At 42.0% G+C, this 15,767-nt stretch overlaps 1 protein-coding gene across 1 annotated transcript in view; it reads left to right on the top strand.

Moving 5' to 3' along the window:
• The window catches only part of EXOC5 (exocyst complex component 5), a 72,364-nt gene extending 59,181 nt beyond the window's left edge, over positions 1-13,183 (top strand). The window contains exons 12-18 of the mRNA XM_077464436.1: positions 339-486; positions 2,045-2,153; positions 4,522-4,642; positions 4,730-4,816; positions 7,071-7,179; positions 8,060-8,275; positions 9,011-13,183. Coding sequence (XP_077320562.1) covers positions 339-486; positions 2,045-2,153; positions 4,522-4,642; positions 4,730-4,816; positions 7,071-7,179; positions 8,060-8,275; positions 9,011-9,199 — 979 coding nt within the window. The 3' untranslated portion in view covers positions 9,200-13,183. The remainder of the gene's footprint in view (positions 1-338; positions 487-2,044; positions 2,154-4,521; positions 4,643-4,729; positions 4,817-7,070; positions 7,180-8,059; positions 8,276-9,010) is intronic.
• The last annotated feature ends 2,584 nt before the right edge of the window (positions 13,184-15,767 follow it).

The following is a 15,767-nucleotide window of genomic DNA, read 5'->3' as shown; positions in this document are numbered from 1 at the left end:
AATTGATCTAGCAGGACTAAAGTTCCACTTTAATAATTATACAAGAGCTTTGTTATGGTAGATTTAATGTTACAGACGGGATCCATCCAAAAAGTAACAGAAATCTGTATTAAAAGCAAAACAATTGTAACAATTTTTTTTACATCTTATAATAGAAAGAATTGAGTGCCCTGTTTATAAATATACATTTGTTCTATTGATGGACAGCTATACTGTGACAACTACTTATTGTCTGCTGGATAAAAAAAAAAAAAGTATAAATTACTAGGTGATATAAATAACTGGATTACAAAATCTTCTCATTATTAAAAACTATTCTTTGTAAACTTGTGCAACAGCATTCAAGACCTGAAAGAGAAATTTCGTCAGCGCTCAATTTTTCCTTTGGGATCGAGTATAGAAACACACGGCGAGACATTTTTAGCGCAAGAAGTGGTGGTAAACCTATTGCAAGAAACCAAGCATGCCTTTGAAAGATGTCATAAGGTATATTTTAGTAAAACCATAATATTGACAGTCATTTGTAACTAGTAGTGTGAAGCGCGGGTCCCCTACCCCCTGAGCCGCAGACCGGTTCCAGTCTGTGGCCTTTTAATGACCAGGCAGGACAGCAGGAGGTAAACAGCAACCACGGCTTGGACCGGACTATTACAGATCGTGGTCGCCGCTCAACTGCTGCTGTGTGGAGGTGCCACTCAACCTCTGTGTCCCCTTCTGATAGCTGCAGATCTGCACAGAGAGGGAGTAATCACCCTCTTGGTAACATAAGTTGGGCAGGTCCCACCCTCTGTCCAGATCCACAGCTCCACCTGCCCTGCTGATAGGATGAAAACTGCCGCTACCCGCAAAAAAGGTAGGAATGTGCAGGGGAGGCACAGGTTGGAATGGGGTGGTGTGATGTTAGAGAGGAAGGGGTGGGGGAAATGGAGCAGTGTGATGTTGGAGAGGAAGGGGTGGGGGGGGGTATTCTGCAAGGGGCACTGTACAATAATGTAAAGGGGGACATTGATATAAAGGGGACTGCACCTTTAAAACTGAAATCATTACAGTGCAGTTCCCTTTATATGACAATGCCCCCTTTGCAGTGCAGTCCTGTCCCCTTTTATATCACAGTGCAGTCTGTTACATTAATGTAAAGGGGCACTGAAGGGGACTGCACTGTAAAGGGACATTGTAATGTGAAGGGGAACTGTGGCTACCGATATAGTGTGTGAATATCCCAAGCGCTACCTCCTTCAGTCCCTGGAAAAATTGTACACTGTTGGACTACTTTAAGGCTGGGTTCACACTGCTGCGGCAGCGAGAACCGGATGTGATTCGCACCGCACTGCAGTGCAAATCACATCCGATCTCTGTGCGATGTGAGTTCAGCCATACAGATAGTATGGGTGAATTCGCATCGCACCCGCTCCAAACTCGCACAGGACCCTTTTTTTGGTCCGCAGCAGAATCGTATCACATGGGTGTTCACACCATGCGATCCGATTCCTGTCCGAGTTTGCAGATCGCACTGCGATATGCAAACTGTTCTGGGGGTGTCAACGTTTCACTGACACTCCCAGCAGTTCGCATAGGGCAGTGTGAACTGCCGGCGGGAGGCATGCGATGCGGGAACCCACCGGATTTGCGGCGTTCCCGCATCGCTGCAATGTGGACACTGATATAAAGGGGGGTTGTAGTGTGAAGGTGAACTGAGGTCAGACTCCGGAAATATCAACCCACACAAGTCCCTGGGAACATTGGCTGCCCTGAATCCGGGCCCTGGTGCCAAAAAGTTTGGAGACCGCTGGTGTAATTTTCTTTTATGCATCTTAAAGCTCAACACCAGCCAAATTGGTTTGTCTTCATTTTGTTTTGAATAGAGTGGGGAAGGGTTTAGAGACGGTCAGATTTGCATTGCTCTCTGTGCCTACTACCACAGATATTTCCCACTCACGACTTTCAGGACTAGTGACAAGAAAGCCCTGCAATAGGTGCACAGGGGAATGATAATTTAAGTTAATGGTTGATGCAGGTATGTGTATTTTATTTATTTTTTATTTAGCTTTCAGATCCGTCTGATCTTCCAAAAAATGCCTTTAGAATATTTTCAGTTCTTGTTGACTACTTATGCATTGAGCACATTGACTACGCCTTGGAAATAGGTTTGGCAGGTAAGATCTATCATTTCATTTTAGTGTATAGACCAATGCAATAGGTTCAGGTCCATTAGGAGATTTAAAGCAAAGAAATACTCAGTATTTCTATCTATGGGAAGCATGTGATTCTCTCCCAATCCTGCCTTGTGCTAGTAGGCAATCTGTACAGTCACGTGGGTACAGGGGGCTATAACTTGGAGATTACACGGGGCTTTCTCTCTGCAGGGTGAAGGGAGGGGCAGGGGAGTGAAAGAAATGTGACTGTGCAGCAGATGGGGATGCTGTTTATAGTGAGCTGGTTGCCGTGTCCCACAGAGACAAAGCATGGGCTCTTGTTAAAAGCTAGAGCTGTGCTGCTCTAACAAATTGTACATGCCTACCCCCTCTACCCCCTGCTCTCTGTACCCCAATCTTCTTCTTCTTTTTTGTTATACTCATGAATACTATTCTTTTTACAACAATGTTATGACATCAGTGCCACTTCAGTGGGGGCAGTTCTGGAAATAAGGTGGTTATTGCAGCTGCATTCATTTTTTAATTAAACCACTGGGTAAGCCATTCAGAAAAAAATTACTGGAGAACTATTCTACGTTTCAGCCAGCCATGCTATCCTATATGCCGTACTTGTATATATAAAATAGGATCTTTTACATTGAAGAGTGTCAGCCATTGTCATTGTGTCCATAAAGTTTTGCCTGTCTATAGCCTGAGACAACTGTCTCTAAAACTGGTCATATATTGGATTGAAATTCGACTGAATTCTGATCTGTTCAGCAGGGACAGGCCAAATTTTGATCCATGTGTTGGCACTGTGGTTGTACAGCAGTTGGTCTACCGATTGGCTTTTGTACAACTGCCCTGTCAGATTTTTCCCATTTGATCAGTGCTGCGGGCTATAGCCTGCAATGCTGATCAGTGTATTCTGATGGCAGGGAAGTCTCCCCGCTATCATAAGACAATGACACGGCGGGGAAGATTCCCCATCCAAGTTGAATGTGTGGATGAAGGAGTTGGGTTAGCTTTTTTTTTTTTTTTTTTTTTTTTTTTTTTTTTTGTTCAACCCGCTGGTTGGAAAAAAAAACTCCTCTATAGGCTGCCTTTTTAAATTGGTTGTAAACCTTTACATGTACCCAATGAAATGACTGGCCTCAGGTGATACGTAGAGATGAAAAAAAATCCTCCTACATAAGTTGTACCTGTCTATCTGCAGCCCTTTCTTCTCTGCATCTGTTCAAAGTGCTGAATTTTAAAGAATGTCTGAGAGTTCAGAAAAAGTGGGCGGAGAGTTGAAGTTGCACTCTGCAGAGCTCAGTGAGGAGAACTCTGGCAGCTGATTGAGGAAAGTGATGACATCACCCTGCCCACACACACACACAGCACACAGAAATAGAGCTGAGGCTCTCAATCTGCTGAGGGCCCCTCACGTCACCATTTTTCTCTTGGTGTCAGGAAAACTTGTTAGGAGTGATTTATGCTAATAGCAGAGGAACGAAGCAGCAGACTGAAATTACACTTAAATATACTTAGTACTCTTAATTGAGACAAGTGCACACTATAGAGCAGGGATATGCAATTAGTGGACCTCCAGCTGTTGCAGAACTACAACTCCCATGAGGCATAGCAAGACTCTGACAGCCACAAGCATGAGAGGCAGAGGCATGATGGGACTTGTAGTTTTGCAACAGCTGGAGGTCTGCTAATTGCATATCCCTGCTATAGAGAGATATGCTCAACTGACCTCCAGCTCCTCTCCTACACATGCAGCTGCTTCATCCAATAAAGTTTAATAATAAATGGACATGTCATTTAGTGGTAAATGGTGTTGTAAAAAGGAAGGCAGTTGTGGTAGACCATATATTTACTACTTTCACAGTTGAAAGACTTATTTTAGAATGGGATTGTCATGTGGAAGACCTTTTCCAGTCAGTTGCCTCCCTATACTTCTTGGTGTGGTAGTGCAACAGCGGTGTATTACAATAGAGGGTAAGGTACCCGTATGAGGTTCAATCTGATTGACAGATGTTTCAGTCTTTCAAACAGATCTAAAGATGCATGCAGACATTGGTGAATATTTGCCCTATCCAGTCACTCCCTGTCTGGGGAAAGTTGATTGACTGCAGTGTCTTTTCATAGACACTAGCAGGAAAATTACCCAAGATGCCCTAGAAAAGTAGGCACTTTCTGTATGTTACAGCACAAAAAAAAGGCCTTATTTATGATCGTACCTTAAAAAAAAAAACTGTCTACATTGTGATGGAGCCATCAGTCAGGCTCAAATCTGCAACTTTATAAAATAATTTGCTATATTAATAGATTTAGACAAGTGTGTATTAGATTTCACTTTTCGTCAATCAGTAAGATTTTTTTTTTTTTTTTCCCCCAGCAATCCCTTCTCCCGAATCAAAGAATGCCAACCTGTATTTCTTTGATGTGGTACATCAGGCCAACACTATTTTCCATTTGTTTGATAAACAATTTAATGATCATTTAATGCCTTTAATAAGGTAGGAGTTATTTTTTTTTTCTTTACCAAATTAATTAAAATGGATTGTTGTATCAGACTAATTCTGTGATTCTTCTTGTGTTTACAGCTCCTCTCCAAAGCTTACCGAATGTCTGCAGAAGAAGAAGGATATCATCGAGCAGATGGAAGTGAAACTGGACACCGGAATTGACAGGTTAGACAAGTCTTTCTCAATCTCTTTACACCTGAGAAACCCTTAAAATTATTTTTCAGATCTGAGGAAACGCTTGTTAAAAATAAATCACACTGCCTCAATACAAAAACTGCACTTGGAATACAACAAATGGCAGTGAAAAGATTGTGTAGTACAAGAAATTTTCACAGACCAAAACTAGTAAATCAAAGGAACAAAAGTCACACTAAAAACAAGTCATATGAAATATGCATATATCAAAAAATATAAAGATTATTTTAATAACCACATATATATAGGATGTGAACAATGGTGTTACACCCATGTGTATCAAAGTCCATGTGCAAGTACACTGATATGCTGATAAAGTTCTCCAAGAAAAAAGAGATTGTGCAAGATTGAGACAAATCGTCTTGCGTATTCAAATGGAGATAGAAAGCATGAAATCAGCAATAGGGTCTCCAGATCGTGCCGCCACCACCTTAAAGCGGGAGTCCGCCGGGACTCCGCGTTGTTTTTTTTTTTTTTTTAAAAGCCAGCAGCTACAAATACTGCAGCTGCTGACTTTTAAAATAGTGACACTTACCTGTCCAGCGCGCCCGCGATGTCGGCACCCGAAGCCGATCTCTAGGTCGTCTGTCGGGTCCTGCCGCCGCCATCTTGGGTATGAGAATCAGGAAATGGAGCCTTTCGGCTTCATTTCCCGGTTCCCTACTGCGCATGCGCGAATCGCGCTTGCGGAATAAGGACGCTCCCCGCTGCCTCTGGGATCTGTGTGTTTCCCCGCAGGCAGCGGGGCACTTGCGGGAAGGGGCGGGCACTTGCGGAAAGGGGCGTAAGTTACGCCCCTTTCCGCAGAGAGCTATCCCGGAAGTGGGTGCAGTTACCTGGATTATCCAGGTAACTGCACCCCCCTCCCCCCTGAAAGGTGCTGATTGTGGCACCGGAGGGGGGGAGGGTTCCGATGAGCGGAAGGTCCACTTTAGGGTGGACCTCCGCTTTAAAGAGGGAGTCCACCTAAAAGAAAAAGTATTAAAAGCCAGCAGCTACAAATACTGCAGCTGCTGACTTTTAATAAATGGACACTTACCTTTCCTGGAGTCCAGCGATGTCGGCATCCGAAGCTGAGCCAACTCTCGGCTGCTGCCGGCGCCATTCTCGGTGAGGGAATCAGGAAGTGAAGCGTTGCGGCTTCACTTTCCGGTTCCCTACTGCGTTAGTCACGCATCGCAATGAGAATAGTCTGCAGGAGTCTATGCCTGAAAGTGGGTGCAAATACCCGTCTTAGGTATCTGCACCCCCCCCCTCCCCTGAAAGGTGTCAAATGTGACACCGGAGGAATTTGGCCACACACCCTCTAATTCCGTGTGAAAAATTTCTAGGGGACCTACTCTAGTACAGGGGGGCTGCCGGTCATAGGAGGACCCCGGAACAAACACACTGGCAGGCTGCAGCAATTTTCCGCACTGAATTACAGCCCACATTCTTATTCTGAAGTGGACCTTGCGGGAGAGCCCTGGGCTTCACTAAAGCTGGTAAGAACGCATATTATTTTAGGTATTGGTGATTTTATGCTTTCTATCCCCATTTGAATATGCGTGAAGAGGATTTGTCTCAATCTTGCACAAACTCTCCTTTTTCTTTGAGAACTTTATCAGCATATCAGTGTACTTGCACATGGACTCTGATACACATGGGTGTTACACGATTGAGTGCCACGATTCAGAAACGCCGGATGCCCTTGTGATCTGTGCTATTTTTGAATGGCACCAAAACCGGGACGTGATTTTGCCGCGATTGCGCCCAACGAATCGCGGTAAAAATGTGCAGGCAGAATCGCGGAATGCCCGACGCCCAAAAAGTGCAAGAATTTCTTTTGGGCGTCGGGCGTTCAGTGATTCTGTTTGTGGGTGTTACCACAATTGGTGCCATTCTAAATAGTGAGGATCTCAAAGGCATCCCGCAATTTGAGACGTTTCCAAATCACGGTGATTCTGCCCGCAAAACTCAGCGCCAAGGTGTGAATGGAGCCCAACAGTGGTGGTCGCAACCTAAATATCGCATGCAATATTTTTAAGTGAAATTAGCCTGTATCCTAACTACACGACACTAGATGAAAACATTCCCTGTGATACTGTGATGGACCCTCCCCTTTTGCATTTTTGGTTTTATGAAGGCTAACAACTGTAGAATAATGTAAATGTTATAGGTTAGACACGTCTTCTTTTTTTTTTCTCCCATATAAAAGTTTCTATATACCAAATTTTACTTACAGGACACTAAATTGCATGGCTGGCCAGATGAAACAGATCTTGGCTGCTGAACAGAAAAAGACGGACTTCAAACCAGAGGATGAAAATAATGTATTCATACAATACACTACTGTGAGTTTTTTATATCTGGAATTTTACAAAAAAAAAGCCACTTTAAATAAAGGGTTGACCATACAAGCGTGTTGGGTCTTCGAAAGTCTGAAAAAGTAATATGAATCCGATTCCTTCATGAACCACTAAAGCAACCATATAAATGTCTGTAAGCAACAGCTCCCAGCTGGTTTTGCAGTCATACACCTGATATTGCATTTTCCCGTCTCTTCCAAATAGTAGGATGCCAGAAGAGTAGGCGAAAAAGTTTTTACTCAACGAACTGCACATCTTTTGAGTCTAAAAAGGGATTATCCGCTGATACTAATTTATAACTGCTAAGTGCTTCGAGGTGCTATGGTTAGAAAAATGTATATTTACCAGCCCAGCTCAAAACAAGTAGGAAGTCATTTATTTAAAACAATAATAAAATAACTTGCATCTAGGTAAGCAGATGGGTGTGTCAGGTGAGAAGGCTTCTGTGGCCATCTGGCTGGCATAACTGGCTGTCATGTATGGACTTATGAAGCTGCAGAGGAAGTCTGAGGTGGTAGCGGTGTCTCCTCCAGGCAGAGTGACAAGCCACGGGGGTGTAAGGGTGCACCTCCTTGTTCAAGTATGCATTGCATACTAGCACATTATGAAATACTTACCTTAGAACAAAGCCCTCCAGCGGGACACTGTCACTTCTTATGCCGGACCTTGAGAGCACATGCTCCAGTGACTTTACCGGCTGCATCCAGTGTGAATATCTCCTAAAGGGTGCCCATTTAGAGATATTAATTTTACCTACAGGAAAGCCTCACAAAATGCAAATAATCTTTTATATTTTTGAATATAATTAGTATATCCTGTTTGCCTGTCTGTTCTCAAAGCCCCTGCAATTCTTATTTACAAACAGGCTTGTGCCAAAGTTTGCATTTATCTTCGGAAGCAAGTAGAGAAGATACGCAGCTCTTTGGATGGGAAGAATGTGGACACAGTGCTGATGGAGTTGGGCGTCCGCTTCCATCGCCTTATCTACGAACATCTCCAGCAGTTCTCATACAGCTCTATGGGAGGCATGCTTGCCATCTGCGATGTTGCAGAGTATAGGAAGTGTGCCAAGGAATTTAAGGTTTGCTTCAGTTTCTGTACAGTAATGTGTCTAGACATGGATCATAGATCACATAGCTTGTTTTTAGGGTCCTGTTGAGTAGGTTGGATATTTATTGCAGATATTTATATAGCACTGACTTTTTTTTTTACATATATTTTGAATATTCACATGAGTCCCTGCCATTAAGGAGCTTACAATCTAAGCTCCATAACACACATTCAAGCATACACATGCTAAGGCCAATTTAGATGGGAGTTAATCGCAGCCAGTGAGTCAACGAGAGAGCAGGAGACAGGGCCGAGCTGCAGCTCTGTTTGTGTCTTGTGGACACAGAGCGGGACATGGAGAGAGCACACACCGGTGCCCCCAGAGCATGTGGCTTGCTATTGGGGCACAGGCTGAAGAGGAGGAGCCAGGAGCACTGGCGGGGAAACCGAAAAGAGGAGGATCATTCTGCTCTGTGCAAAAAACACTGCATAGTGTAAGTAAGTATGACATGTTTTTTGTTTGTTTTTGAATGAAACTTTAAAGTCACTTTAAAGATATAAGGGAGTTTATTTGAAAAATACAATGGAAATTATTTTTCAACTGAATCAAGTCCAGGCTCAGGATAAAGAGACAATCTAATGTAGCATATGCAAAAAAAAAATGCTGATCTTGCATTTTACACCTGTAATGACTTTTTGTATTTTAGATCCGATCTGTGCATGGCATTTGTATATTAATAGAAACTCTCCCACCTTTACCCTGCAGATTACCGTGGTGCTGCAACTTTTTGACACTCTGCACTCCCTCTGCAACCTTCTAGTAGTTGCCCCAGATAATTTAAAGCAAATGTGTTCTGGAGAGCAGCTGGCCTGCCTGGACAAGAATATCCTTCACTCCTTTGTGCAGCTAAGAGCAGACTACAGATCTTCACGCCTTGCTCGACACTTCAGCTGAGAAGCTAACTGCATACTGAGATTGTATTAAATTCTATGCCAATGTGTGGCTTGAAAATAGCACAGGACATTCTTCCTATATAGAGGTTGCTCTAAATTCTGCAGCTCAGTTACTCTGGCTTTAGAACAGTAGTGCAGCCGTATTTAACTTGCTGCTGGCTCTGCCTCTTTCAGCAAAAGGGATTTTGCTTTGTTGCTTTTTTTTTTTTTTTTTTTCCCCAGGAAGATACAAATTGGTAAAACTTTATGGTCACCACTCCTCACTTTCTTTGTGTTCTTATAAAACGGATTGTTATAGCGGTGAGACACACTCATTTTTCGAGTGGCTGGAACATTTGCCTTTAACATGGCAGTACTTTTACAAAAAGGTTTTTGTGTATTGTGACGCCTTTTAGTTTCAGACTGTGGTATGTGGTCTGAGAAATGGACTGCTGAGTGTAATCAATCTCATTCCTAGCTGGGCCTGGGAGGGTTCTCTGCTTATTGACTACTCTTATTTAGTTATGTTCTCTTTCAGAATAAACTTTTTATTGACTTTTTCTGTGCTCTAAAGGCTGCTTCCATGCAAAACCAATTTTTCAGTTTTGGGTGGACACCCAGAAGTAAAGCACCCTAAAGCTTCTTGTATTTCTCTTCCTAGTGGGGAAGGTTTTCTGGCATTTGTTTTGCCTCCGACCTCTCCCTCAAGTATCACACGTCTGCAGCCTAGGTTTTTTTCTACAGTGTGGACCATTCATTGCAGGATTGTAGCACCTTTTCATTTAAAATAAGTATGCCAGTCTACATTGCCACGCTATAAAATGAAAGTGAATAACATGTGAAACCTATAAATCTAAATTTAAGAGTATCAGTCCCAAGCAGATGGGGAAAAAAAGTCTAAACCTGTGAGCAATATGGTGAACGAAATTCTATTAGCCATGTGCTTCAAACCCCAAGTTGTACCACCACATAAATATATAGAACTTTTACCGGAGTGAGTGGACTCACTCTGGTAAATAATTTTTGTACATAAAGAGTCACTTAGGCTTGTGTATGGGTAAAAGGGTTTGTTGGGAAACATGTACCACCTCCAGGTCTCCACATAAGGTCACCAAAACATCACATCCAGTAAGGAAAGGTATTCAGCCACAAAGTGTAAGGAGAACAAAGAACACCAACATAATAACTGTATATCCAATTTTATTTAAAAAGTACTAACCACTTACATGATTAAAAACAACAAGAGCTTATCATAGTAAAATACCAGGTCTCTGGATTCGTACTGGTCACTTCCGGATTACAACTTCACGATTGATGACTTCTCCGATTGATGACTCCTCCGTACCCGTTTTGTCATCTGATGTCATTGGGGTGTGATTTAGATTTGTATTGTAGTGTGGATATTTGCCAGCCCACCAAGGATCTTCAATTTCGTCCAAACTGTTTTTAATCCAAGAAAGATCACATCACAAAATAGTGTAGTGCAACGTTTCGGAGGCACGCAGGTCCCCTTCGTCAGGCAGAAACTTTATTTTGTGATGTGATCTTTCTTAATCATTATTACATTATTGCGCAGGTTCTGGCAGTCACTACAGCACCAGGTACTTTTAGCGCTCATTCTAGGAATGTATGTGATGGGAATATGGACTGTGTACTTAGATTTATTTTATTTATTTTTTACAATTTACAGTCTTTTCTTAAAAGCAGCAAGAATACATTACATTAGAGACATTGGCAATACAGCTGTGTACTTAGATTTATATGTTTCACATATATTATTTTCTTAATTTTTTTTAGCGTGGTAATGTAGACTCTCATTGATTATAATTGTTTTTTGCCAGCAGCTATTTGTATCTGAGAGTGCGACTTTCTTTTTGTGTATATTTTGTGTAAAAGCGAAGTATGGGGTTAACAAAAAAAATTACAAAATGTATACTCACCTGGGCAGCATCGATCCCCACTATGTAGTGAGAACTGAGTGATCAAACACAGCTGATCACTCAGTTCTCAACCTCCACTCTGAGAAGAGAGCCGTGACTGTCAGCAGCTCTGCTTTCACCTCCAGCACTCACTGGAGTACTGGGCTGTGGATGTGGTGGGGGCAGCTGTTTCAGGCTCTAGGCAGATTGCTGAGAGGCTGAGCCAGGTGCTGGTCCAGGTTTCTGTGTGGCTCTTGACCATATGATCAGAATCTTTCCAGAGCCTGGACCGGCTCAGTGGCATCAGCCGGCAGCTGACCTTAGCCTGCTATTGGCTGAAAATTGGTCACAGGAGTGCAGGACGAACTGGACTCCTGTGGCCTACAGGAGAAGTATAGCCAAAATAGCTTTGGCTATACTTCTCCTTTTAAACTTGTAATGGTTACATTCACCTGAACATTCAGATGAAGGTGTTTTTGCCTTGAAACATCTGAGAAGTGTAAGGAGCAGGCATGTGATTCCTGCATCTGAAATGCTTCTTTTGGGTGGAGTTGGGTTCTAAGATCTCAGTTTTGTTGCATTATTATTTTCCTATGCATGTTTAGTAACAGAAGTATACCACAATCTACAGCAGTCTGTCAAATGCTGCCTTTTTTCAGCACTGTAGACTAGCTACAATTAAAGTGATCTTCCAGACAAACAGCTGAATACACGCTTGAAATGTATGGGTTTGTAAATGCTTTTTTTTTCACAACTAGTCATCATCTTGGTCAGCAGTCTGTCTTGTGATTCACAAACATGCCTCACTACATTGCTAGGAAATTGGCCCCACAGTTTTCTTATCATGCGCAGCTTCCTGTGTCACCGGCCTGCAGATTTGACAGTAAATCATGAATGTGATGATGCTGAATCATTGTCTAGTGCCCTAGTGGGTGACTTATGATACAGCAAAGGTATAATGGGAAATGGGACTGTTACCTGCAGGGCTGTGCTTTGTGGCAAAACATGACTAAAGCAAATCTACCTCCCAACCACAAGAAAGTTACATATTGCAGCTTACAACGAGTGGTGGCTGCATAAGTATTCAGGTTTTCCCTGTTTGGTTACACCTGGTGATCCAATCCTGTAAATAATACTCTTCCTGTCACTGGAAGGCTACACTTATTCCTCCACTGTATCTATGGAGGAATCCATGTTGTCATCCAGACTGGACTTCAAACATGTCTACTTTATCTCCTTTACACGAGATTGGTATTTTACTCAGAAAAGATCAAATGTTTGCTTTCAGTTCACAGTAAGGCTCGGTTCACACAGGGGCGACTTGTCCAGGCGACTTCGCCGCCTGACAAGTCGCGCCCCGTTCTGTACTACGGAACCGTTCTAATAGGAGCGACTCAAGTCGCTCTGACTTAGAAAAAAGGTTCCTTACTACTTTTGCGGCGACTTCGGGCGACTTGCATTGACTTCTATACAGAAGTCGTTTTGCAAGTCGCCACTGAGGTCGCGGCGCTGCAAGTTGTGCCGCCTACTGTGTGAACCGAGCCTGAGTGACAAGGAAACTGCATTTCTGGAAAAATCAATAGGTATTTTCTGTACTTAATGAAAATGATATCTAATACAGCCACTACATCTAAGGTTGGATAAAATACAGTATATTCAATTTTTTGTTCTTGGATTTATCTATCTTTAAAACTTTTGGGATGCCCATATGTGCTTATTTCATGTGTATTTTAGCTGTTTGGCTGCAGTTTTGCTTTGTAGCTAATTTTGCATTGATAACTGCAGATTACCACTGCTTTTTTGACAACATAAGCAAGAAAAGTATCCAGTCCTATGTAATTTATCCTTCAAATTATTTTACTTGCATTGTATTTTCTTAGCCAATACAAAGTATACCCATGCCACTTTGTATTTTTCCCTACATTTAACTTATTTGTACAGCTAATTGTTATACGTTTTTCCGGTCCTGGAGATGCTCAGAAGCTTAGTATCTTGTATGAATGATGCTTTCTTTTTTGTATGTATGTATGTTTGTTGGTGGGCAAAACCTGGTGTTATCACATAATAATCAGATATTTTAAAAGTTTTATTTGTGGATTACCTTTTTTTTTCAAAAGTAGTTGACTGTGGTTTTCAGAATGATTTGGCCATTAATATAACTGAATTGCACAGTAATTTTTAACAAACTGATCTACATTTTTTTTTCTGTTCTATAATGTGCGTGAGAGGAAAAACCATAATAAATATTTCAAGTAAAAGTTCATTCCAGAATTATTTTTATGAACATTGGACAGCCATATTACACATGTACCTTGATAAATGTATAACACCATGTTTGACATCTGTCCATGCTCTGGTTGTCTAGCAATCCGCAATAGAAACTGCTGTGACAATAATTCATATATGCATAAGCAACATGAAGCCAACACATGTGACCTACCAACCATGATATATGATTAATAATATTAAATGGTCTAAGTCCTTATGTAAACTTAATATTTCATAAAGTGTTTCTTCACGATAAATCATGAACTTCAGTGTTGCATGACACCACCTCCACCACCGGGTGAATTGCCCGCTCACCTTAGGGGGCGACTCCACTGGGTCTAGTCGTGCCTTTAAGATAATTGATCATCGATATTCCTGGCAGGACCGCGTTGCTATGTTTGGTCTCTTTATATTTTCTTGGACAAAAAACACCCGCTCTTCTCTGGAGGGACTCGGAGCAAAAGAAATGCTTTCATAGCGCAAGATTGCATAAAACAAGTGGATTTAGTTAAAAGTAACAGTAGCCCACTCACAAAAACATCATCTTGTATATAGCAGGCTTATAAAAATTGTCAAGAGTGATTACGAAGGCTATCCTCCTCACCACTACTACCGGTTAACTGCAACACCTGAACTGATGTCACAGATCACGTGACTTCTTCGAGGGATATGCCAAATCTTTCTTTAGTAGCGCAAGATCACTTTTTAAATGGTGCAGCTGTTCTGGGTGTCTCCAACACATTCTAATGTACCACACATAGCAGCGCTTTAGTAATTCTGTATGCAATAGAAACTACTAGCTGTTTACCAGTGACGCTGTGCTATTATTATCTAGCTATCTAGTTATTTATTTAGTTATTTATTTTTTATTGGTTTGTAATGAAGAAAGTTACAAAACAGCCTTCGGGACATACCTTGGCTCGAAGTACGTACACGGAAATTATTCAGACCCCCTTAAATTTTTCTTTGTTATATTGCAGCCATTTTCTAAAATCATTTAAGTTCATTTTTTTTCCTCATTAATGTACACACAGCACCCTATATTGCCAGAAAAACACAGAATTGTTGACATTTTTGCAGATTTATGAAAAAAAAGAAAAACTGAAATATCACATGGTCCTAAGTATTCAGACCCTTTGCTCAGTATTTAGTAGTGTCAGAAACCATGAATCAGACCGAGACAGAAGTACAATTAAATCACACTTGTTTATTAAAGAGGAAGTAAACCCTGATGGGTTTACTTCCTCTTTTTTTCCCTGCAAAGGCAAAGCATAATGGACTACTATGCATCGCATAGTAGCCCATTATGTGTCACTTACCTGACACAGGAGCCAGCGAAGTCGCCGCTGTCCCCTGTAGTCCGCCGCATCCATCTTGCTGGTGGCGTCTCGCAGCTCCGCCGCTGTCATTCGGCGAAGCTGCGATGACGTCACTCCCGCGCATGCGCACGGGAGTCGACACGCGCGGCAGCTCCATTCTTCGAAATGCCGCGCTCAGTGCGCCGTAGACAGCGGTGCCCGTTTTCAGGCAAATATCTCCTAAACCATATAGGTTTAGGAGATATTGCTTGGACCTACAGGTAAGCCTTAATCTAGGCTTACCTGTAGGTCAAAGTGGTTTGTAAGGGTTTACAACCACTTTAACCACTTCCCGACCGGCACACGCCGTTGTATGTCGGCAGAATGGCACGGGCAGGCATATTGGCGTACAAGTACGTCCAGTTTTAAATGCCGCCCTGCTATCGCGAGTTAGCGTGCCGGTCGGGACTCGATCGCTGTGGGCATACCCGTGGTCGTCTCACGGGGCGGCTGAACGAGGAGATGCCGTTATAAACAGCATCTCCCCGTTCTGCCTAGCAACAAGTGACGCTGATCTCTGCTCCATGTGATTGGAGCAGAGATCAGTGTTCACTAAAACAAAGCCCAGCCCCCCACAGTTAGTAACACGCCCCTAGGAACACTTAACCCCTATACTGCCACCCACTGGTTAACCCATTCACTGCCAGTGTCATTTACACAGGAATCACTGCATTTGTATAGCAGTGATTGCTGTATAAATGACTGGTCCCAAAAATGTCCGATGTGTCCGCCGTAATGTCGCAGTCACAATAAAAATAAAAAAATCACTGATCGCCGCCATTACTAGTAAAAAAACAAATTATTAATAAAAATGCCATAAAACTATCCCCTATTTTGTAAACGCAATAACTTTTGTGCAAACCAATAATTGGTTATTGCGATTTTTATTTTTTATTTTTTATTTTTTTTTTTTTTTTTTTTTTTTTACCAAAAATATGTAGAATACGTATCGACCTAAACTGAGGGGAAAAAAATTTTTATATATATTTTTGGGGGATATAACAAAAAGTAAAAAATAATGCGTTTTTTTTTCAAAATTGTCGCT

The sequence above is a fragment of the Lithobates pipiens genome, unplaced genomic scaffold (genome assembly GCF_037356315.1).
Source record: "Lithobates pipiens isolate NorthernLeopardFrog02 unplaced genomic scaffold, aLitPip1_a1.2 Scaffold_30, whole genome shotgun sequence".
In the NCBI taxonomy this organism is placed as follows: Eukaryota; Metazoa; Chordata; class Amphibia; order Anura; family Ranidae; genus Lithobates; species Lithobates pipiens.
This window is presented reverse-complemented; position numbering and strand designations above follow the sequence as displayed.